General features: G+C 38.4%; 1 protein-coding gene across 1 annotated transcript in view; it reads right to left on the reverse strand.

Annotated features, from left to right (window-relative positions):
* Positions 1-892: 892 nt before the first annotated feature.
* UBAC2 (UBA domain containing 2) overlaps positions 893-23,557 on the reverse strand; it is an 88,803-nt gene continuing 66,138 nt past the window's right edge. Inside the window, exons 7-9 of the mRNA XM_057366184.1 lie at positions 19,338-19,583; positions 5,033-5,155; positions 893-1,758 (exon numbers count right to left, since the gene is read on the reverse strand). Of these exons, the coding sequence (XP_057222167.1) occupies positions 1,651-1,758; positions 5,033-5,155; positions 19,338-19,583 (477 nt within the window). The 3' untranslated portion in view covers positions 893-1,650. The remainder of the gene's footprint in view (positions 1,759-5,032; positions 5,156-19,337; positions 19,584-23,557) is intronic.

Consider the following 23,557-nt stretch of genomic DNA (forward strand, 5'->3'; position numbering starts at 1 on the left):
TAAAAATTATGTAGTGTGTGGAAAGCTGCACAAATTTGATACAATTTGTAGATAAGGACTTGTATGCCTGAGGGACTTTTTTCAGTTTTATTAGTCAGTTAAAAAGGAAAAGAAAGGTTGTCCTGTAATTTCCTGGTACATTTTCCAGGCCAAGTGAGACTGCAAAGATCTGTACTGTGCTACAGTGTTCATCTRGATTTCCTAAACATCCTTTTGACTCCTGTATTCTTTCATCTCCCCTCCAAGCACCTGTTACTGCCTTTGTTATGCTTCTTATGACCTATATCTTACTCTAAATGTATGYATGTATTAAATATGCCTGTGTGTATATAAATAGACACATGTGCACACGCTGTACAAACACAAGTACATACAGAAACATACATGAGATGCATAAGATACATGTATAGATTGGTTTCACAGAGTTGCACTTTGGAATCTCATACTCCTTCATGTTGATTTTATGGATGTTCTCCTCTCTCCACCCCACCTTCTGCAACTCCTGAGGTGCTAATACTGAGCACTTCTGRGAGTCACGCCAAGCAGCTGATTCAAGAATCAGACTAAACTTCAAACCCAGCACTGCACAAGCTTGGCACTTCCAAGCTGCTGCCTCCTGTGCCAGCCTGAATCACCCCTAGCATTAATGTTCCAGCCTGTGGTCAACACTAAGTTGCTTCAGACAATGAGGATTCAGCAAATGCAGGGCCATCCTCCTCTCTGACACTAAAAAACTAGAACTATATATAGAAAAGTTAGCTTTTTATAATTTCCTTTTAAGACAGTATGTAGCCAGCTGAAAAAAATGAAAGCAGCACATAGGACATCCATTGTCACAAAAGTCCTCTCTGAATGAGCCATGGAAGTCATTCAAATCATTCCAGTTCTGATCTTATTGCATCATTCGATTCACTTTTATTGCTTCCAGTGAGTATCTTCATGACCCGTATTTGAACAGCAATTCACTCAGTTTGTAAAAATTCAAATTTACAGTGGTCACTTGCCATAAACACATGAATTTKCTCTCATCCTATCTGTCTGTTATGTGCTGAATGACAACTTTTATTCAAAAAGAAATTTGAGAAATAAAATATTACAGACATTAATAAAACTTTGCAAAGAATGACATAATAGYCCCATAACCCTTTACCGAGTTGAAAATAAAGTGATCTTCAAACCTCTTATTACTGTAATAAAAAATCAAGTACTGTAAAATAACATGTAAGCTAGAGAAATTAGACTTGTAAATGAAGAMAATACAATTTTTCTTGACAGGTAAATCTAGTTGTTGTAGTTGTAGGAGCTTCTTTTCCTAGTCATTAAGTCTGATAACATGTCTAACAAGGATTTACAAGAAAAAACCCACCTATTTTAATTTAAAAATAAATTTAGGTGATATCCAGTAACAAGTAGAAACTAAAGTTACTTTGAAAAGGATAGCCAGACTAGAAACCACCAAGTGATCCGAAGGCTTGGGAACAGTTCACRTCATTTCTGAACATCACTTTGAGTCACCAGTCACACGGAGCCATTTCTCTCTTCCTTCGCTCTTGYGGGGCTGACCTTGGTGAGTCTGCCCAGCAGGTGGCTTTGATCCTCTCCCAGGCATGTACAAACCCATTGAGTGAAGTTCCTTCACGAAGAAAACCATCAGTGCTGCAGTAGAAAATTAGTGGCTACATTTAAGTCATTATTTGAAGCCCTCAGAGCTTCTAGAGCATCTCCTCTGGAAAATCCCATTTCCATAAGTCGTGCGACCTGGAAAAGAAATAAAGTAACACCACTTTAAAAACAGAGTTTTATTCACACTGTGTGCACATTAATCAGTAGTGTCAGAAATCAATTTTCCACTGATCAAAGGGTGATTCAAAACATTGCCACAGATTGCAGAAAATGCCACACCTGTATTCTCCTGGCTGGTCCAGTTTTGAAAGAAGAGTAAAATCCAAAGTGTGGTACCAGACATGACAACTACAGTGTGACCTGGGAGCTTGCTGCTCTCAACAAGTACAGGATCTCAAGAAACCAACACTGACCAAAACACAGAATTACAGAGCAGATGTGGAAACCTATCCAGACATCTCTTTTCCTTTAAAGGACCTACTCCTCTAGAGGGCATAAAAAACCCTCAAAACTATTCATTCTAGGTGTTGGGRGGTTTTTAATAAACTTTAAAGTTAGTCCTAAAACAGAGGCAGTACAATACTTAACGGATTAGTAAAATTCTGSAAGGGCTTCTACATATACTCAAAAAAGCACTTTTTTTGCAAAAAACTTTTGCAAAGCAAAAATCCATGACATCTGATGGAAAAATTACATGGAAAAGGGCAAATTAAGACAGTGATTTTTTAAATCAATAACCACTTGACTAGCCCTCTTTATAACATCACATACTCGACACCTAACCTTTGTGTTCTGTGTTAATGGATAATCAAAGCACTACATGTAAAAAGGCAATGCATGCATAAACAAATTTAATTTATGGCTAAATACCAGTTTAAAGTACATTTAGAATCTACAAGTCTCACTTTGGTATGACTGAAAGTCACAATACAACTCATTCACTTATAGAATTAATCTTCTAGAAGTGGACAAACAAGGCGGGGGGAGCGGGGGGGGGTGGGCAGGGAATGGCTTGTAAAATTAACTGTGGCCACTGCTAAAGCTCATCCTCATCCTGCTTCAAAGGGCCTTGTGACTGGACASCACAGCTCCTGAACATTTAAGTCCTGGGCTAGAGGAGCTGTTAGAGAACTACTGCTGCTGCTCCTCTGACTGCAATGAGCCTGCAGCAGCAGAGTGAAGCTGGGCAAGAACACAGCAGAGGTTGTTTAGGTCTCAAGAGGAATCTTCCCGGGGTGGAAGACCAATGTGTAGCACTAGCACTGAAAGTATTTTTAAAAGAAAGTTGCCACCAAAAGCAGCTTTTCTTTCCACTAAGACACTTCCACAACTTTCARTATTTTTAGTCATCTCTGCTTTGGTGACTTAATGAGAAGTATATAACTGCCAAGTGTGCCCAGAGGTGCAGGTTCTCCTTTTCTTAATATAAATACATCATCACAACAACTTTGAGAACAGCTGCCTTGGTTGTCAGAACATCAAGCTTACAACCCAGTGCCCCTTTCTCACCTTCTTGCAGSGAGAGAAATGAATTGTTACTTTCGACACTTCTGCACCAATAGCTTRACTCCAAACTCGATTTCGTAACCTGCAACTCTTACCTTTCATCTAAGATTGAGTTTTTTATGAGAAAAAGGCCAGGCAATGGAATAAAATCTAACCACAGAAACAAATTTCAGAAGTAAGGTTTTTACTGCCATTACCATAAATTCTAACCTTAAGAAGTAGTGGATGAAATTGCAGTGTTCCTATTCAGAGAAATRTCCATTGAGCATCATGGAGAATAGTAACAACAAAATTTTTTTTTTCCTCTGAGTGTATTTTAACCAGAGGAACTGGATCCAGGAAACAGAGATGTGTAACAWGAGTAACTTAAGGTGCTAAAACCCCACAAGAAATGCAGAGATTTTTGTACCAAAAGCATTGCAAATGCTTACAAACTATATTGTGAARAACAGAATAAACCCTTGCATTTTTGCCATTTTAAGACAACTTGTGCTGTTACTAGTACAGTCATGATAAATCAAAGGTGCTTCAATGAGTTTTTCTTTGCAGAGAGAATTGCAAATGACAGCAGTCAGGTCAGCCCTACATCCTCAATGAATCAGAAAATGTAAGTGTGTATTGCTTTCATAAATTGTGCCTAAAGGCCTTGGGCAAGAATCCAGCATAAATCAGACTAATAACTATTTYATTAGTTTCAGCCCAAAAAGAAAAGTCTCCATAGGCAGAATTTGTCAATACAACAAATAAGAAAGCCAGCCCAGCAGGGAAATGTTTTGGTTCATCCCATACCAGCACTGAGCAGGCTCTCAGGCTAGCCAAAACTAAATTTCTGAGTTTTGTCTCAGAAGGTGCGTCTTGGTGTGGGGTTTTTTTATTTTTATTTCCTTCTTGTTTGTTAGTTGGGGTTTTGTTGTTTTTTGGTTGATTTTTTATTGTTTTGTTGTTTGGGTTTTTTTCTTTTCTTTCTGGATGTAGTCCAGCAGTTTGCAGTCAAAATGCGATTTAAAGTTTTGAACACTTAGGATATAATCCAACATTGAGTCAAAGTTAGAAAACAGATCACAGAAAATATTCCTGTTTGGGACAAGCTCGGTTTAAACTAGAAAGGACAGTGATGCTACCAAATGTTGACTTATCTACTTACAAAAAAGGAAAAAGAGAAAGAAACCTATCCTCATTCAAGGGTAGCAGAGATYTTAAACTATAAAAGGTCAATACAGATAACTGCAGGCAGACTATAACCTGGAGAACTTGATTGTGTTCAGTAAATCCTATATGCAGGAATAAGACTTATCTTAAATATTTACATTTCTGAGTAAATAACGTCTCTTTTGAGAATGAAACTATCAACAAAAGTCTAGAAGTCTAAATCTATACTTGATAGAAAGGACATAAACTTCTCTGTGGCATCTGTATAAGGAATCAGTTGACCACATTATTGAGGGAAATATCCAAGTTTTACCCCAAGTGTGCTTTGTAGTCCACAGCAGGCATAACATTCTTATTTAAAAAAAAAACTAACAACAGAATTGAAAACTTAAGCTGGGGACTTCGGCAAAGATGATGTTTACAAGACAAGTAATGAAATCTATTTACCGTTCTTCTTTCTTTGAAACGTTTATTTTTATCAGATTTGAATAGTTTCCACTACTGAAACCATCACATCTTTAAATATGAAATACAAGCATAACAGCTAAAAGCAGAAATTCCCGAGTAGCTCTGTAACTCTGGTTTGGATGTTAATGACAATACGCTGTCTCTGCATTGTGACCATTACCTTATATTGTAATTTGTGCTGCTATATAGAACGTTACAGAAACTGTGTACAGAAACAGATGATAAAAAATTAGTAGAGTCAATTCCTAACCATTTATAATGCCATTTTAAAATTGAAAGTGTTTACCTGCTCTTCAGAAACTTCAGTAGGTGGAGGTATGCCTTGTTCAGGTGGGCGATGATCTTGATAATTCGCATTATGTCTATGACGTAAAGGAGGAAACAGTCTATTCCAGTTAATCATCCCACCCTGAAAGCAGAAATTGTCATCAGTCTTTRCAAAAAGAATGACAAATATTTTAAACAAAAAGATCAACCATASCACATAATATGAAAGCAAATGCTTAAGTACTTTATTTTAAACAATAAAAATTGCTGTAGTCTCTTGCAAAGCAAAAAATGGACTGGTTACTGCTTTACTAGTTAATTGAAGTAATCACTGCAAATGAAGGAAAAGTGCAAACAGCAGGAAGAAAGGATGTTTCACATCCATTGGGATAGATCTGGTTTAGTACTAGGTTTAGTGCTAGGTTTCTGAGGCTGAAAGACAGTTGTCTTTATTGATAGGAATCTGCCTGGCCAGTGGTGCAACAGCAGATCCTGCAAGTGCTTTGCAAGACTGCTACTGGAGTTAAACGAAGTGTTAGAGTGCAAGAAATAAATAAGGGAAGAAAGAGTGCAAGAAATAAGCAAGGGAAGAAACCAAAAGGGGCTTCTCAAAGCKAAATCACATCAGGAAACTCAGAACAAACCCAACCTTTCAGGACACCTGGGATTTTCCATGCAAGTGACTACTTCTGTGACACCAGTGTGACCTACAGACACACCACATTTACCTGACTTCTGTGTATTAAATGTTATTGCAGAATCTGGCCATGTTCCAGTGCCAAAACATCTTGTAACTRCATGGTAATAATGCAAATACCAGCAGTAACAGAGGTACAGTGTGAATCACAGAACTGAAACTTTCTCTTAACAACAAAGCTTCAACTCTTGTAGTAGTAAGACATTTAGAAAATAAAGCAGAAATACTAAAGTACAAGATTCATAACTGTCTGGAAATAATGAATCCCCATTTCATTAGCATGAACAGTTTTGAAGGGATTTTGKATCATACAAAAAACACAGATCCATTGAACAGGTAAGAGTAACCTCCAAATCTCTCCTTTCTTTACAGTTTGTTGAAACATCTTTTGCAGTTTATGTTGTCCTCTTCCTCCTCCCCTGCTCTCCCCGTTACTATGGAGAAGATCCCCCTCCCTCTGTGTATATATAGGACAGGGCCTTCCTTCCTCTAGTTGCTCTATTTTAGTTCTATAACATTGTTTCTCAGAAGGCCTTCCTCTTATGAGAGTTTTTTCTTTTCTTCTCTCACAGAGTGCTCTTCCTGCCTTTATGTACGCTTAGAGCATTAAACCCCTTCTGCTCAATCAGATCAGCAACAGCTAAACATGGTCCCAGACCACAAAAAAAAATATTTAGCATTCCTGCCCTTTCCTTTGTTTCCCTCCTTGCTCTCCAGAGGAGATCCAACCAGCCCAGACACCACAGGGGGCAGTACAATTGCACACTTAAAAACGGCATTTGAAGAGTCATGAGATTTGAAATATCAGCTTGAGAAAGGCTCCAGTCCCTTCCATACTGTATATTTTCCCTGTGAAGAAGTGAAATAGCCAGAAGCCATCCCCCATTCTCAAGACATAGCTTCCACTCTTAGTGAATTTGAATTAAAAAAAAWTTGTGCCTACATTTCCCATACTGTATAAAACATTTGCTTAACATTCATGATGTTTTGACCAAAGGATTCTGTGTACATCTTCTGTCAGTCGAACAGTGCAGTGTAGTAAAAAGGAGAACTGGTTTGGCGCGTAAGCCTGAGGAAAAAGAGGGATCTCAGATCTACTGAGACCACTGCATTACCTTGTGGTCTTGGGAAATCACATCCTGTACTTCCCCACCTATAATTTCCCAGATTTATATTGAGTCATTCAGAATTATACTGAGTTTTAATCAATGAACTTTGAATTTCTYACAATCTACTAAGCTCTGTAGTTCAGCAAGAACACTACACTAATGCTGCTTTAGCTGTTTTTATTGTTTAGAGATAACTTGAGGAGAAGAAAGTAATGCTGCCACTCGTCATTCACACCGCATTGGTAAAAATACTAACAGGACTGTGACACATTCCTTTGAAACATGGTAAGTCATACAGAATAATGTCTATCAAGTCTAAAATCTACAASAAACATTAATTTACCTTTATTATAGTGTATCTGAGGACCAAAATAAATGCACCTTTCCAGCAGTGCTCTGAGCTTCAGTACTGAGCTGCCTGTTCCAGTCTGGCTTTCCATCCCCSCTGTCCTGTGCTCTGCCACCCTAGAGAGACTTGTCTACTTCCTTACCTTAAGCTTACAATACAGTTTGCTTTAACATATATAGAATTYATTACTTTCAGTAAGAATGCAGTTTCCTTACAAATACAACTRTTGAGTTCTGAAGGTTTACAGCAGATACCATGATAAACTACAGATGTTGACTTAAGCATTCAGAAGAGTTCCACATGAAGACCACTAACCCCTTCCCAGAAAAAACAGACTAGACAAATTAGATGAAAATAGAGTGTTTCAATTACCTTTGGRAATTGTGACAAACACAATCTTCCAGCTCTTCACTATATTAATGAGGGAGGAATACCCAACATTTAATGGTGTATCATCTGGTTAAGATTCATCCCAACATTATGGGCCACTTCTCATCTGTGTATTACTTTAARCTGCTCCAAAATCAGATGCATTAGAATACTTTATCTTAATTGCAAGAAAATGGTTTCCCTTCACAGTCTTGCCTCTAATTAGATAACACACACACACAAGTTCAGGCTCAAAAGAGCAGGGATTCAAGGAACTGCGGCAGGAACTATGGGACTGGTAATGTTCTRCTTGGGTTGAGCGGATCGTGACAGTGGCGAATCTCAAAAAGGTGAAAAAAAACTGGGAAGTGCAGCTAATGTCTTAAATCCACAGAAGATGAGATCAAGGYGATGGATTTACAATATGTATGGTGACTATGCAAAGGCTTTCAGACAACCTTAATTATCACAGCATAAATTCAGGAAGATCTGTTTTAAATTGAGCCAAATCAAACACCAAATATTTTACTTTAAGTATCACAAATTCCAGTTAAAAAAAATGCACAGGCAATTTCCAGGCTGATATTCCTTCTCGCCTCAGAGAAATTATTTTGCAGACCTCCTCTTCATAATTTTATGATCATTTCTGTACTGCAGTGGTTTTACGTTGTGCTAACACACTTGTGAGAAGTCASGAAGATTTCACATGAAGATATCCAGTCTGATGAACTTATTTAAGTGTTGCTTCTAAACCATCTGAGACTCCCTACTGGGGAATCAGCAAACCATATTTAAGCATTTCACATTACAYTTCACCCTCAGCACCAGCGCCCAACATCACAGAGGAGCTCACAGCAATCTCCTCACTCTCCACAGGAACCTTGTCTCAGTTAACAGAGCTCTCTGGAGTGGTCCAAAACAATTAAGCAGTGGGGATGCTCAAGGATCCAGCATGTAAACACCTTTCCCAAGCAGCACGTTCAGTGACTGCCAGTCTAATCCATTTAGTGAAATCCAGCAGTTCTTCTGTGATTCTGGTTCACAGTTTGTTATAAAAAGAATCAAGTTTAACACTACATGGTTTGGGGGCTGGGACTTAACATGACCTGGGGCAACGTAAGGAGGATGCATCCTCCAGCTCATCCAGCCTTCTTACATCAGAGCCAGATTCCACAACTGACATATTTTGGGATATCTTGCACTGAGATTATTTCAGGTAGCATTTTTCTTGGTCCTGATCTTTGGTGTTGGGGAGCAGCTAGTGCAGGTGTACTGCTAGAGAATGAGAAGGACTGAAAAATTCTACAGACTACAATTCACAATTTGGTGCCTGGGCCCTTATTTCTGTTCACAACTTAGTCATCAAGATGTCATCAGGAAAAAGACAAAAGCACTGCTTCATTAATTATTTGAATGGAAGGGTGACAAGGTCCACCTAAGAAAGGCCTATAACCTTTTCTCCCTCCTTTAAATCTATGCTGTAATTTTTTAACTATAAAAAAACTCAGAAGCTTTCTTTGGTTTAGTAGCACAAACTCAGTGAATCAGTTTATAGTAAGTTCTTTGTTACTGCCTGATAGGAGACAAACATACCAAGGAAATAATTTTACTGGTCTCTAATAAATCACTATTGGAAGTGGAAGGAGAACACTGGTGATGTCGGAACTTCCGTTACAGGAAGACAACAAAGTCGTCACAAATTGAGATGACCAAAGAATGAGACTTAAGAATGGACTGGATGAAGGGAGTGGGAGAATAGCAGCTCTTGGTCACAGAAAAGGTTGTAAGGAAATGCCATATTGGTGATCTGCTTTTGGATAACTGCCAAGACTTGACGTACAGAAGCTGTGCCTTCTGAGGTCACATCCTTGATTTTTTTTTTTTTTAAATTTGGGTTGTTTTTTTTTTCCTTTAATGGTGCCTGGAACAATTCTGCTTACAAGAAAGAAACATGCTCCTTTTCTACAGAGTAAGGAAGAAATAGTTAGAGCTACCAAATATCTTTGTACAGCCTGCTAAACTCTAGTTATGCCATTTCTTTTCAGATAGTCTCCTTCCTTTCTGTTTTGAAGAACAGCTCAACCTGTTTCCCACGTACATACCTGCCATGGCATAGTTTGTAAAAGCACTTCTTATCCAAAGCTTGACAAATAAAAGTGTTTTATTATGGACAATTAACAAATATCCAATTATGTAGCTTTCAGATATGCACATATTTTAATTAGATTAATTTAAAAATATATGAAAGAAAAGGCTTTATAAAAATGTTTTTKAAAGTGATACATGTGGTTAAGATATTTCGATAATGTTATCTTCTCTAGCTGGTTAATGCCAACTTGTCATCTGTTWGCACAAACAGGAAGCACCTCCTGATATCTGCCCTGTTCACCTTTTTTTTAACAAAGCAACCACAGCGAAAGAAAAAAAAAAAAGGAAATTGCTTTGCATTTCACCTTTTAAAGTAACATTTGTAAAATATTCCACTCTGTATAGGAGCTTTTACTTGATAAAGACATAAATACTGCCTTACTTCATATAAAGCTTCATTAAAAATACACTGAAAGCAAGAAACATTGACTTGCTTTTCTGACATAGATTTTTCAACAATGTATTGACTCCAAAATCCACATACTGATGATAAAAAAAAAAAAAAAAGCACAGCCTTGGATAACATGATATCTGCTGCCCTGAACATTGCATAAGATATAAAAATGGTGAAATTTCCAGTACTCTTACTCAAATGTCTAGCCTGCCTCTTTGTGTGAGGAAAAAACTCTTCTGTTTTTCTGGTTGTTTGGGGAGACCTTTTTGGTGTTTTGTTTTTGTCTTACTTTAATAACTTCCCTCTTTTGAAAGGGGGTAGAAATGTAACAGTATTAGTGTTCTAAGCATTGTTCTTAACGGTGGAAAGAATTTTTCACCAAGTAAAGTACTCCAACAATTCTAACGATATTCTGATTTCTCTGGAAATGTATCCTACAGACAAGTCTATTCAGCCAAAAGGCCCTGTCTCCAGCTCTTAGTTTCTGCATCCTGAACTTTGATGCCTGCATTGTCCCTGAGGAGCTCATGTGTCACAGAAATTCAGAAATCCACATGTGGTCTTTTCTGAAGCCTGATCAGCTATTTCCTTTCAAATCTAGAAGGAACACCTAAATCTGGCTTCTGAAGCTGCCTGAGAGACAATGGAAGAGATTTCAGCCCTGGCATGACACTGGGGGTGTCCAGTGCTCCAAATGCTGAAGGCACRTCCACCAGCATGAACTTGGAGTCTGTATTTGAAATAACTTTAGGTCTGTTTAAGACATTTTGCACAAAACAGAGTCAGTTCTAATCCTTACCACATGGCTCTTTGGATGTGGACTGGTGGCACTGAATGGGTATTAAAGCACGATAATTCTTCACTCACCTCCTGTGCAAAACCCTTTTCAAACAGTAATAAGGAATAAAAGTGAGACATAGAGTTCTAAAATAGTTTTGATTTGACAAGCTGAGATAACAAACTCTGGGTACAAACGAAATTCAAACCCAAATTCTCCAAAATACTACATAAACACATGCCTTAGTAYATAAAAGGCCAGTCTGTGATGACAAAGGGTGAAAAACAGATCAGCATCCCATTCTGGGATGTGAAGGTTCAAGTTCTGTCTTAGGCTGCAAATAGRAGTAGCTTCCATTTGTTGACATCTCAAAGTCAATATACAAGGTGTCATATGCAACAATTTGGTGAAACTTCTGCATCTATGGCACCTCTTAAGGTGCTGGAATAGAGTTCATTTTTCCTCAGCAGCTGGTACAGGACTGTGTTTTGGATTCAGTATAATGTTGGTAACACACTGATATTTTGGGGTTTGCTAAGCTGTATTTATCTTAAGTCAAGGACAATTTTTTGTGTGTGTGTCTCATGCTCTGCCAGGGAGGAGGTACACAAAAAAAAAAGCTGTGTGGTTGCATATGGGACAGGCGACCTGAACTGGACAAAAGRACATTCCACACCACAGAACAGCATGCTCAGTGTATGAACTGTGGGTGTTAAGCAAAAGGAGAGCTGAGTCAAGTTAGGGTCAGTGGTCTGGTCTCTGTCAGTGGGTGGTGAGCAATTGTATTGTGCATCACTTGTTTGTTTTTTTCAATTTATTTTTATTGCTATTATTACTATTATTATTACTACTACTACTACTACTACTGCAACATTTTACTTTGTTTCAATTATTACACTGTGCTTATCTCAACCTAGTTTTGACTCTCCTTGCCGCTCCACCAGGGTGGCAGGGGGAGGTGACAGTGGCTGTGTGGTGCTTAGTTGCTGGCTGGGCTTAAGCCACCACAGCAGCACATCAAGGAACTAGGGGTGGAACCAGCTCRCAGTCGTTATGTGCAAGTATCAGAGTTCAAACCAGAAAACCTGAATATTAAGGAGGAATGCTTGCTATCTGAACCACAGGCTTCTTTTTTTACTACATACCACAGAAAACGGCACTCTAGAAGAAGAAATGGCATGTCAAGACTCTCTCAGTGCAGAGTGGAGGGACAACAGAAGCAGCCCTAGAACCCAATAATTGRTTGACCCCAAAATGGATCCCCTATGTGCCCCATATTCACTAGAAATGAAGGGACAGGTAGAGCTAAAAGCTTTGTCTTTTGTTAACAGGACTGGATTAGACAACAGTGAATTAAATACTCTGGAAATGCCGTTAGATTTTTTATAAGAAATTGCCTCAAGTTAAATTGCCTGACGAAGGGGAGTATAGACACAGGAGAGTAAACATACTCTATTTCTCAAACAATTTATTTKCTTTGAAATAAAACATTGCTTTGCTTTAGAAAGTTGTCCAAGCACTGCTTCTCTAGGGATGCTGATTACAAATATTAAATGAAATTCAAATGCTCAAAAGCTAAGTCAGACAGAAAGAGAATTTCATAATTCCAGTCCAAGAGAAAAAAGGAYTGTTCAATGCGTGAGGAGGGTGCTACCAATGGGTAGGAGTTAGAGAAAGTCAATCCTATGATTGWGATAGCTGGCTCTTAATGAGACACACTCAACTTATTCTAGTTGTACTAGTGTCTGTTTGCTCTGGTGTCTTTCAGCTTGTGGAATTGACAACTTCCATAAAAAAGACAGAAATCCAAAGTTTCTGTGGTAGTCTGTAGAGGAAATAGTCATAAATTATTCCTTACTTGGATCGGGACCCTGGAAATAAAACATTTTTAATTTCACACCTAAAATCCATGAAAGAAGTTATTCAGCAAAATAATCCAAGAATGTCTAAATAGCAGTGGGTTATYAGTTGCTGCAAATAGATTATTGAAATGAAACAGTTAAAAACCAGAGTTCAGGTGTGTCAACATCAGTAGCATACACGGTTTTTACACCCAATAACCTCTTGAAATAAATCCAGGTTTATCCTCAACACAAAGAAAACATTATTAAACAATTACAGAGAATGACCAYGGCTTGAAAATGCCAGAAGAGTGCAAACAAACCAAAGGAGGTTTCAAGACCTTCAAGACCTGAAGGAAAACATACTGTTTTCTCTACAAAAAATGGAAGTTGTCTGTTATTAATTCCAAATTAATTTCTAAAAAGGTGTGGGGTCTATCCACACATATACATTGGCATGCAGAAGAAGGGAAGAGTAATGAAATACTGAGTCTAAATTTAGCCACAGTGATTATTGCTGCAGCATACAAGCTTCATTCATGGACTGAAATGAGTCTGTGAATCACTCACTGGTTAACACAGTTGTTTAAAGATATGATGTCAAATCCTGTGCACACACATCCCAGGAGGCTGGGCACAAAAGCTTTTTTATGCTATTAGTACACTTTTGGTACACTACCATATCATTGTCTTTGGAGTTCATGGAAAGGTTGCTAAAGGCAGTTTCTATACAATTATGTCACAAAACCCCAAAGAAGCCTTAGATAACACAGACTGATTGCAATGGAAACCTAGTTAGAGAAAAAGACTGTGTGACACTTGGCTGGAAGTCTCACACATTTATTCAGGTAAAGCAGTCTGGTAGTTTCCTTCCTGACAATGCAGAACAAAACAGAAAAGCTGCTTCCATCCAAAGTCATGGCTGAGGTTTTTGTGGACCTAGCAGTGTATAAAGGTTGCAGAAGGTCTTCATGGTTCAAAATACCTGTCTGAAGGACTTCTTGCTGGTACTTAAACTTGTGAAGTCATTCAAGAAGACTTCAATGAAGTCCTACCTCTGTGCCAGTAGGAAAGCTAAAGAATATGCTCGGGTGTGGTTCTTAAACTTCGAGAAAGCAGAACTGGACTGCCTGGGAGTATATTCACGGGGGGGATATTTTTCTACAATTATGAATGAGGACAGCATTCCTGAGGAAGAATTCTTGAGCCAGGAAAATCTTTGCTCCATTAATCTATTTTTTTTCCAGGGTCAGGAATTTGTTGCTTAGATATAACCAGAAGGTAAATTACCAATCTAGTCTCACACTCCTTAGCTGACAAAATATGAAACTTGCAAATTGCTCAGGATATGAGGCTCCCATAACAATAAAGACACTCAGTGCGCCTACCCACAGAACRTCTCTCCAGTGTCCCAGGAGAAAGACATCTAATGAATGAACAATTAGAGGAAATCCCTTTGTTTTAGAAGTCTGGCCTTTGCAAGAAGTAGAATCTCATATATGAGGAAGATGAGATACACATATGAGATATCATGTGGTATGAATCTTTGAGCCTGGCCTCAGTGAAAATTAATGGCAGCTGGAAGAGAAGAACAAAAAGACAGGAGGGAAAAGACAACATAAGMTTAAAAGGATGGACAATAGGGTAGAAAGGGAGGTAATGAAATGAAGATTTTCATTTATGGCTGTAGGCTTGCTGCAATCTGGAGCAACCTGGTGAAGCTCTTCCCTGATCCAAGACACTTAAGAGAAGCCAAGAAGAAGGCAATATGGTGTCTTTAACACACTCAGCAGGTGTCTTGGGTTGATTTTTGTGCCAATTTTGYTCTGTATTCCTTTTCTGTTGGCATATACGCCCAAAAGATGTTCTGTATCTTTAAATGTAACCCGGAAGAAGCCGCGTGGGCTGCTGGGAAAGRCAGCGCGGGCGGTTTAAAAAGCCAGCGCTGCCACGATTCCGGGCTTTTTAGCTCAGCTCTCGCTCAGCTTTTTTTTCTCGCTGTGGGAGTCCTTCTGCTCGCGGAGTGCTGCGCAGTTACATTGTTACAGTTTCAGCTGTTAGCTTCGGCAGCTCTCCTCGGACCCCCGTCTGCCTCTCCTGCGATTCCTCTCCAGCCTGGAGAAAAAAAGCCGCGCAGCTCCATCTCGTCCGGGAATTCCGGAAGGGAACCGGGCTGGCAGCAGAAACACACCGAGTCCTCTGACCCGTCACAGGGAAGAAAAGACTGTGGTACAGGTTTCTTGGGTTTTTTTTCTTTTTGCCACTGTTACAGAAATGGCCACGTGGTTTGTTTTTTCTTTTGTTTCTTTTTCCCCCGGGGACGGGAGGCGCCATCTTGTCGGCACCGCGTGGCGGGGGTTTTTGAATATCTAACCGTTACTCTGTATCTGTGGACGAGGGGGGAGGCGCCATCTTGTCGGCGCCGCGGGGCGGGGTTTTCTTTTGAATATCTGACCGTTACTTTTTATCTGTGTCCTGTGGGCACTGTGTAAATAAATTAGCTTTTTTTTCTCTTCACTTTTTTGCCCAGTATCTATTTCTTGTTGGTGGGGGGAAAAAATTATCAAATTTATTTTCATTTCAGAGGAAACGTTTTCTCTAACGTTTTTTCTCTGAAAACATTGTCTCAAAACYGAGACAGCAGGAATGAAGGAATAAATGCTCTGTGGCTACAAAACCCAGTTTTTCAAGATGAAGGTACTGAGATTGATTCACTGTCCCTCCTTAATGGTCACAGGGATGAGTGCTCAAAGAAGTTTTATCTAGTGCCAACAAAAGGCACTGCCCAACTTTATACAACTTCTCACCACCTTCCACATAACAATCCGTAKTGACATCAGTGTAGCCAATACCACCTAAGCACGGAATCTTCCCTTATCTGATCACAATTTGGTTATCTGCCAGCCTCCCTCCAAGATTCTCAATGGGAAGTGAAAGTCAAGTTGACTCCCTGATATCTCCACTCGTGCACAGATGCTGAAGTTGCTTCCCTTTTCCCGTAAGGGTTTTATTTGGGTTACAGAAAAAGAAACTTTAAAAAAATGCTAGGAAATGAAAAAGATCTAGAAATAGAAACATCAGGAGAGAAAGACCAAATGTTYTATCAATACTGTAGTATCAAAAGGATAAAATAGCAAATGACTACTGGTGGTGAGACATGAAGGAACAGAACTTTCCCAAAGTGAAGAAGCATTTTTGTACAGGAGCAAATACAAAGCATGAGAAACAGAAGAGATGAAGGTGAAGAGGTAATGAAAATGTGAGAGGAAAGTGGCACAGTGGGGAATGAAAATGTGGCAGTGATATGGAGGGGAACAGGAGATCAGATAATGGGAAAAAAAGAAAAACAGGACAAACTATTTACAAAATAAGACAGACAAAACTGATAAACAAAAGAACTAGGRAAGTGAAGTTTTAAAAGCAGAATACAATAAATACAAATAGCAAGCTGGGATTTTTTGAGGGAATAAAATCACATGACATACATTTTATTCTCTGCCTTTAAAGGTGCATGTAGGTGATGCTAAGTAATTCATTTGGGACAAGATCATAATGTCTCAGCAATATCTACAGGAGGAAACAAAGAACATCAGYAAGATCTAGAAAGTTTTCTAGATGAACACTACCACATGTTTAAGTGCTGTATCCACAGCAACTAGATACCAACACAAAAATCAGTCACCATTTAACCACACTCCCCTGAGAAACTGTCAACATAACAGCTCCTGGCAACATACTCAGACACAGGGCCACTGAATACTTAAGAGCTAAATTGAGATACATCAAGAAATGAACTTGGTGGGTTTATTTTCAAATTCTACTACACACTCARTCTACTCATCGAAGTCATGGGCGTTTGACAACCCAGCACTTGCACACAGTTCCACACTTCAGGCTCCTCCAGACCACAATATTTCAGCTAGAGAAAAACTGGGAAAGGTAAAGCTCAAAGAATTGTCAGCAAAGAAATTCTGGGGTGATTGTTCTTTGCTTTTTCTTTACTGTAGGAAGCATCCAAACTGAATTCTGCTTTGGATAAATGGCCTTAGTGAACAGCAGAGAAAAAAAAAAAAGATAAAATCATTTACACTGCAGTATCACAGAAGTACACTATGAACAACTTTTGAGAAATCTTTTCCCTTTTTTTCTTTACCCTTTTTCTTTTTTTTTTTTTAGTTTTCTTTTTAAACTTTTACTTTTTTGTGTTGGTTTGCATAACTTGTCAGGCTCACATTCATCAGAACTTCTTGTGAAGATTTGATGAATAACCTTACTACAAAAAAGGCCTCCCTTAAGAGAGTCTGGACACGTTGCACAGACAATGGAGCCCCATTAAAAGCACTGATCTTCTCCTTCCATAATGCTACTGCCATCCAGGGAAACTGCATGGTCTCATTTCCCAAACAGATGGACTGAAGAGTAAAGGAGTGGGAGGAATAAACAGAGCACCTTTTCATGGGGCAGCTGATCAAAATTGTTGCACTATGGTGTACAGAGGAAAGTTAAAAGTCACTTTCCTCACCAAGCAAAGCGGGAAGTGTGAGAGAAAATATTAATTTATCTCACCTATGGCACACTACCTACAGACAGCATATTGGGACCTCAGAAATCCACACAACATTATATATGAATATAATTCAAAGCCCTGATGAGTGAGATGTACTTCACAGCTTTTATTATTTTCAATTTCACAAAAAAACTGTCCAAGAAACTGATTTGCATTCTTCATCAGCTTCATATCCACAAGTAAAATTATGATCTAAATTCCTTTCATCTGTAGCATGATCTGTTCCATTCCACTGTTTCAAACTACACCCTGACAAATCTCTAAAGGTAAAAGAATTGCCCAAATACAGCAATCCAGAAAAAGGTTTTCAACTTTTCAAATATTATTTTGAGTTCAAAATTACTCTGGTTTTCATTTTTACCACCACACAGCAACATTTGTGAGCCATGTTCTTTGCAATTTACTTGATGACTAGTAAATTCTGTGAGGGAGTCTTTAAAAAACACCAGGTGGGTCAAAAGCTTTCATGACACACCTTTTCTGAAGAGTCTCTATAAAACATTCATGCATTGATCCCACTGTCTTCTGATCTGGTTTCACAGATTAGCACTACCAGTTAACTAAATGCTGTGCTCAAGTTAAAGGCTAAACATGAAGGTAACTTGAAAGTGTTTCAGCAACTTGTAAAGGAAGGCATCTTACTGATGTTCAAACAGTGTTCCTGCATTTTAGTCAAACCCCTCCGCCTTTTTAAAGAATTCTGTTTGAAGTCAAACATGAAAAGACATTTTTCCACTTTCATTGTTCATAGCCTAAGGAAAGGACAAGATGAGAAGAAAATGTTATCAACTGGTCTTTTATCATTTACAGTTCTGAACTTATTTACCACTTTTTGCAATTAAAGATATATTAGAAAGACTGTCCTTCATAGCTGGAAATGGCTTCTTTCTCATATGTGAAGAAACCTGGCTCGTCCAGCTGCTTGTAGCCCAATATACACTTTCAATTCATTTTCTATCACAATGGCAACAGTCAAGAATTGAGTAATTTTTAGTTCAGTTCTTATGTTAAAACTGACTATCATTTTAATGGGAATAGAGAAAAGCAGATTAGAAGTTTCTGCTTGAGGAACAATTTCATCATATTGAAATGTAAAGGAAATAAGAAAAACAGAATGATGTTATCAGGGACTGGAAGGCGAGATTCACACTCCAGCTGCGGGTCAAAGCTTTATGCCATAACACCTCTWATTCTGGGAATGGACTAAGGGTAACAGCGATACCTCTTCGCACTACGCTATCCCAAACACAAGAAGTACTCATGTACCACTACAGAACTGTGCTTCAGGCAAAGAAAACTCAGTGARGACTTGAAATTGCTAGGCAGTAAGTAAATTATGAGCAATACAAYTTCTCATGGAGGAACATAAGGCCCATGTTGCCCACTCATAACATATACACCTAAGCAGCACATCTAAGATACAGTAATTGAGTCACCATCTGCCTTGTTTTACTGCCCTACAATATGAAGTCTGAGAATGTCTGCATTTGCTGGTTTGTATAAAACAGAGACAATAAAAATACTTTTGTTTTGTCCAGTAAGGAAATCAACCAAGAACATTAAACACGGCAAACAGAATGTCCCTGTGGTTTACTTCTCTAAGTTAGACAATTTAATTTCTGCCCTTAAGAAATAACCCATACACCTACAAAGGAATTCTATAGATAATTTTCAGTCTCTCTGAAAAGGACGCTAGCCATACAGACACTCAGAAAAGACAGGAGCATTTTGACTTCCTAACTTTACAAAATGGCCTTCATTAAAGATCACCAATGGCAATCACTTTTCTACCTTGCAGCCTCAATTTTGGTGACAGAATGACAGAATGACAGGAGTACTGATATCTCCACAGGATTGTCTGACATTCTGCTTACATCTTGTGAAGCAGTTCAAACATATAAAGCTATATAAACCACTTAAATGGCTATCAGCAGTACAACAGTGTATGAAAGATKGATGGAGAAAAATTTAAAAATACATTATTTTAAAGAAACAGGAATCATACAGTATCTATGAACCAAAAATGTGTATTTCTTATAGCAATATTATCCTTAGAGAATGAATAGCAATACCTGYTGCTGTCTTTGCCGCCTCAGTTGGGCAACCTGAGACATCATAATTTGACGGTCCAGTAACTCCATYCTCTGCTGCCTCTGGATGTCAACTGTTGCTCCCATTCCCACTCGAACTTCATTTGTTGGCTCCGAGGAYGAGAAGACTGGTTCAAGAGTCCAAGAAAATAGCTTTGCTACCCATCTGGGTACACAAAGAATTCGATGAACTTTTAAGATGCTGCTATTGTAGCAAATCCCAGAAATCTAAAATAAAAAATGAAATGTTAAAAAAGCCCTCAAAACCAAAAAACTTAAGTACACCAAATTTACTTTGAATTTGGCTGCAGGTAACWGTTGGTCTTTCTGGTTTTTAAAGCACTTTTACTGTATTTACTCACAGTTCTCAGTCAAGAATCAAAAAACAATCAGGGGGTTTTTACTTCCCCACAACTACAAACTATTGCTTTTTAAAATCTGGGTAGTGCACTGCCTGTGACTCATAAAGTTGTTTGGGGTTTTTTGATTGTTTCAGAATTTGAGTCCAAGCTAAGTGACCTTTCTCAAAACGGGTCAAAATGAAAATAAAATTTTTACTTCTAGTAAAAGATCTGCTCAGGGTATGCTGCATGCTGACCTGAGAAGATTAAGACTGCTCTTGAGGACACTGAAGCASTGTAAATACGCCTTCAAAAAACCCCAAACCTGCTTAAGGCTTCTGTCCCCACCACCCAAGTTTCTCCTTCAAGTAAAAATAAAAGTAAACCAGAGGAATTGAAATTAAGACTAAGACTATGCACAGACTTATTCCAAAAGAATCSCATCTACCATAAAGAAGGAAAAAAAAAAGTTGAAAAATTCATTAAAAACTGTGATACTGAAAAAGCCTTTTTTTGTGAGGCCTTCTCCCACCTATAAGAAAAAAACATTCCCTGTGTTGGTGCTTGCCTTGCGGCTTGATTTCATTTCAGATTCGGCTGGAGAAACAGAAMTCCATGTGCCCCATAAATGGATTCACAGTCATCACTCAGCCATAATTTTGAATGCCACTGTGAAGCCTCAGCACYTGACCCCAAATCAGGCCCATCTGCATTTCTGCTTCATGCCACATTTCAGCATTCAGGACTCTTTATTGTCTGTTATACCACAAGAATTATGCTGTGACAGCACAGTGAAATGAACAGGAAGAGATCTGAACCACAAAAAATCTGTACACTTACCCCAAAAATGCAATTATGCTAGAAGTAATGTAGAAACTCCACATCTGAAGTATTTATTTATTTGGGGCTATTTGTTGTATCTCACTGACATTTGTATAAACATACTAAATGTATTGCTGAGTATACAAAGGGTGACASTATAGGGAAAAGCAACATTATTTGGGAGGGTGGACATTTTTCAGATTATTAATAAGGTTATTTTTAAATATCCAATGAGGTAGTGAGACTTCTATCAAAAGCACTGCTTTGCAAAACACTGATTTTTGTTTTATTCTATTTTCCTTTTATTGCTGCTCTGAGAATTGGATGTAACACCAAGCACARGCTGCCATTCTAAAACGAGAAAGAACAGTTTTAAACTACTCTTAATCTTTTCAGTTGCTCAATCATGCTATGAGAAAGAAGGTAAATGGTATAAAGGCCAAAATCACCTCAGAGCGAAGGCTGTCTTTAGTAAAAAAATTCTGTGTTCAAAGGAAGGTCCTAACTGGACAGGGCACAGTAACAGAAGCTTCCTTGTGACCTCAGATATTCTTTCCTCAGGTCTAGTGAAAATGTCCCAGATGACTGTAAACTCATGACTAAAACCTGTGCACATCAACTGGAAACTAAGATATAGATATAACTGCAAAGAATAAGAGGAAGAAAATTCATACCACTTCAGCAAWTCAGCTGCTTTCGGTATGTAGTATTTGAAGTATCTACCTAGCAAGAAGGTCCCTCAGAGGCTAACACCCTGGTCCTGAGGAACTGACATGGGCAGGCTCCTCACTCAAGAAAACCTAGATTGTACAGTAACTGAAAAAGCAGGTTTTTGGGGATCAAGAATTACTGAACCAGATTGCAAGTGTTACATATACATTTAATCTGATAATTTCTTGGATGCAAAATGCACAAGCAGAACCAGAACCTACTCATTATCTTCCTTCTGTCTCATTAGTTGTAGATGTAGGTAATATTACATTAGGAACCAGGACTCTGCTTYCACTGCAGGGATTCTGCAGACATGATTGTACAGGGCTTAACCAGGCAGGGAAAGAAGTCCCACTCAAAATACTTAGTCCAWCATCACATCAGCATCCCCTCACTTCTTGCAAACGTCCCTCCTAGGTAATGATCTCTGCTCTCTCTTACCACCTTTGAAAAGGTCTAATGTTTTCAGAAATCTTGAACGGGTTCAAAAAGTCACAAGAACAAAAAAAAAGCAAGTGGTCATAGGAAAATCTACTTCTCCCCGAACGTATGACAAATCTTGACAYGTGTCTGAACATATCAACCACAAACAGAATCATTCTTTTATCAACCCAAGATAGAAAACAGAGCAATGAGATAACAGCAGCATGTCTTTGGTGTCAGTACTTTGTAACTTGTTTGTCTCAGAAATAAGGTGTACTGCAACCACCAACGAGCAGCTGCATCAGTAAAAGCATTCTTGTATCTTTCTTGTATTTCTTACAGAATCATTTAGGTTGGAAAAGACCTTTAAGATCACCAAGTCCARTTGAAATCCCAGCACTGCCAAACTAAACCATGTTTTTAAGTGACACATCTATAGGTCTTTTAAAACCTACAGGGATGATGACTCAATCTCTTTCTGCCCTGGGCAGCCTGTTYCAGTGCTYGACAAATCTTTCAATGAGTAATTTTTCCTAATATTCAATCTAGCCTTCCCTGACACAACTTAAAGGACATTTCCATTTGTCTTACTTGGAAAAAGAGATTGACCCCCATCTCATTACAACCTCCTTTTAGGCAGTTGTAGAGAGCAAGTCATTCTGAGCTTTAATCAGAAGAAAAGGCTTTATAAAACTAAAAGTGTACAGAAGGCATTAAAATGAAGAGTTATTATATGGAAGTATAAGCAAATTTGAAACATTGTGGTCAGTTGCAACAAATTATCAATAAATTTCCCGCAGAGAGGGTGAGACAGCTATCTGCGTATTTCCAATGAACCCAGAATGGAGATATTTGGAGTTAAAATAGGTCTTGTGATTCAGTCTGGCTCAGTGTCATATTCTCATCTTAATGTAAAGTATTTCCAAAGAACTTCCTCTTTAGCTGGTTCATATGCACAACYTGATAGATATCATTTTAAAAAACACAAGCTTTGACAAAGTACAAAGCAACTTTTTACACTGTTTTTGTTACTGACACTGAGTGAATTTCCAGTGTTTAAGAAAGCAAAGCAACATTGTTTATTCAATTAAGATAAGATGATCTTATTATGTCCCAACTTCAGCACTGTACATCAGATTAAAGGGCTACTTCCCCCAAACAGAGGAACCTCCACTGTATTTTAGCCTCCAAAAATCACCACAAAAAGACGTTGTGGTTATGTTCACACTGTTAGGATGGAGAGGTTTTGGCCAGTAACACAAGATGCATCATAGCTGTTTTCAGTTAGTCACAGCATCACCAACCCAATTGTATGTGATGGCACAGTGCTAAGCAGAGGAAATGGAGTGTGCTGGAAGCTCTCTGAAACACTGCAGTAAAAAACTGTGCTTATATATTTTCAGTTTCTTAACACCTTGGCTTACTACTGGTTCTTCAGATGAAGTTTCCTAACCTCCTCCTGCCCMTGTATAAAGCCCAACTTCCCCTCCCCTTCCCTCATGTCCTTCCAAAGTTGTACATTTTTAAGAAAAAGGAAGTAGCTGTAGTTTCTCTGTTACATTAGGTAAACCAAACATGGAAGCTCTTCAATATTTCACATGGCAAAGACACATATGCTCCACTACTAGCTGAAGTAATATTGAAAATTTAAATATTTAAATTCACTTTACTTGATTAACATCAAAAAAGCAATTCAAACAGAAAAAAAGTTGGCTGACTGGTGTGGAAAATGATGTTGAAAATTATTTTGTCTAACAGAACTTGACAGCAAATACTCAATTATTTTGTTCTGAAGAATTGAAATAAATTCATCATATGTACTCAAGAACTGGGCTATTTTCAGGTACCAACAAATGAAAAGCAAATAGTTTTCGTAAGGTGAAGTGACATTTTTATACCTATTTT

The sequence above is a fragment of the Malurus melanocephalus genome, unplaced genomic scaffold (assembly GCF_030028575.1).
Source record: "Malurus melanocephalus ecotype Western Australia unplaced genomic scaffold, MMel_1.1 scaffold_61, whole genome shotgun sequence".
NCBI classification, from domain to species: Eukaryota; Metazoa; Chordata; class Aves; order Passeriformes; family Maluridae; genus Malurus; species Malurus melanocephalus.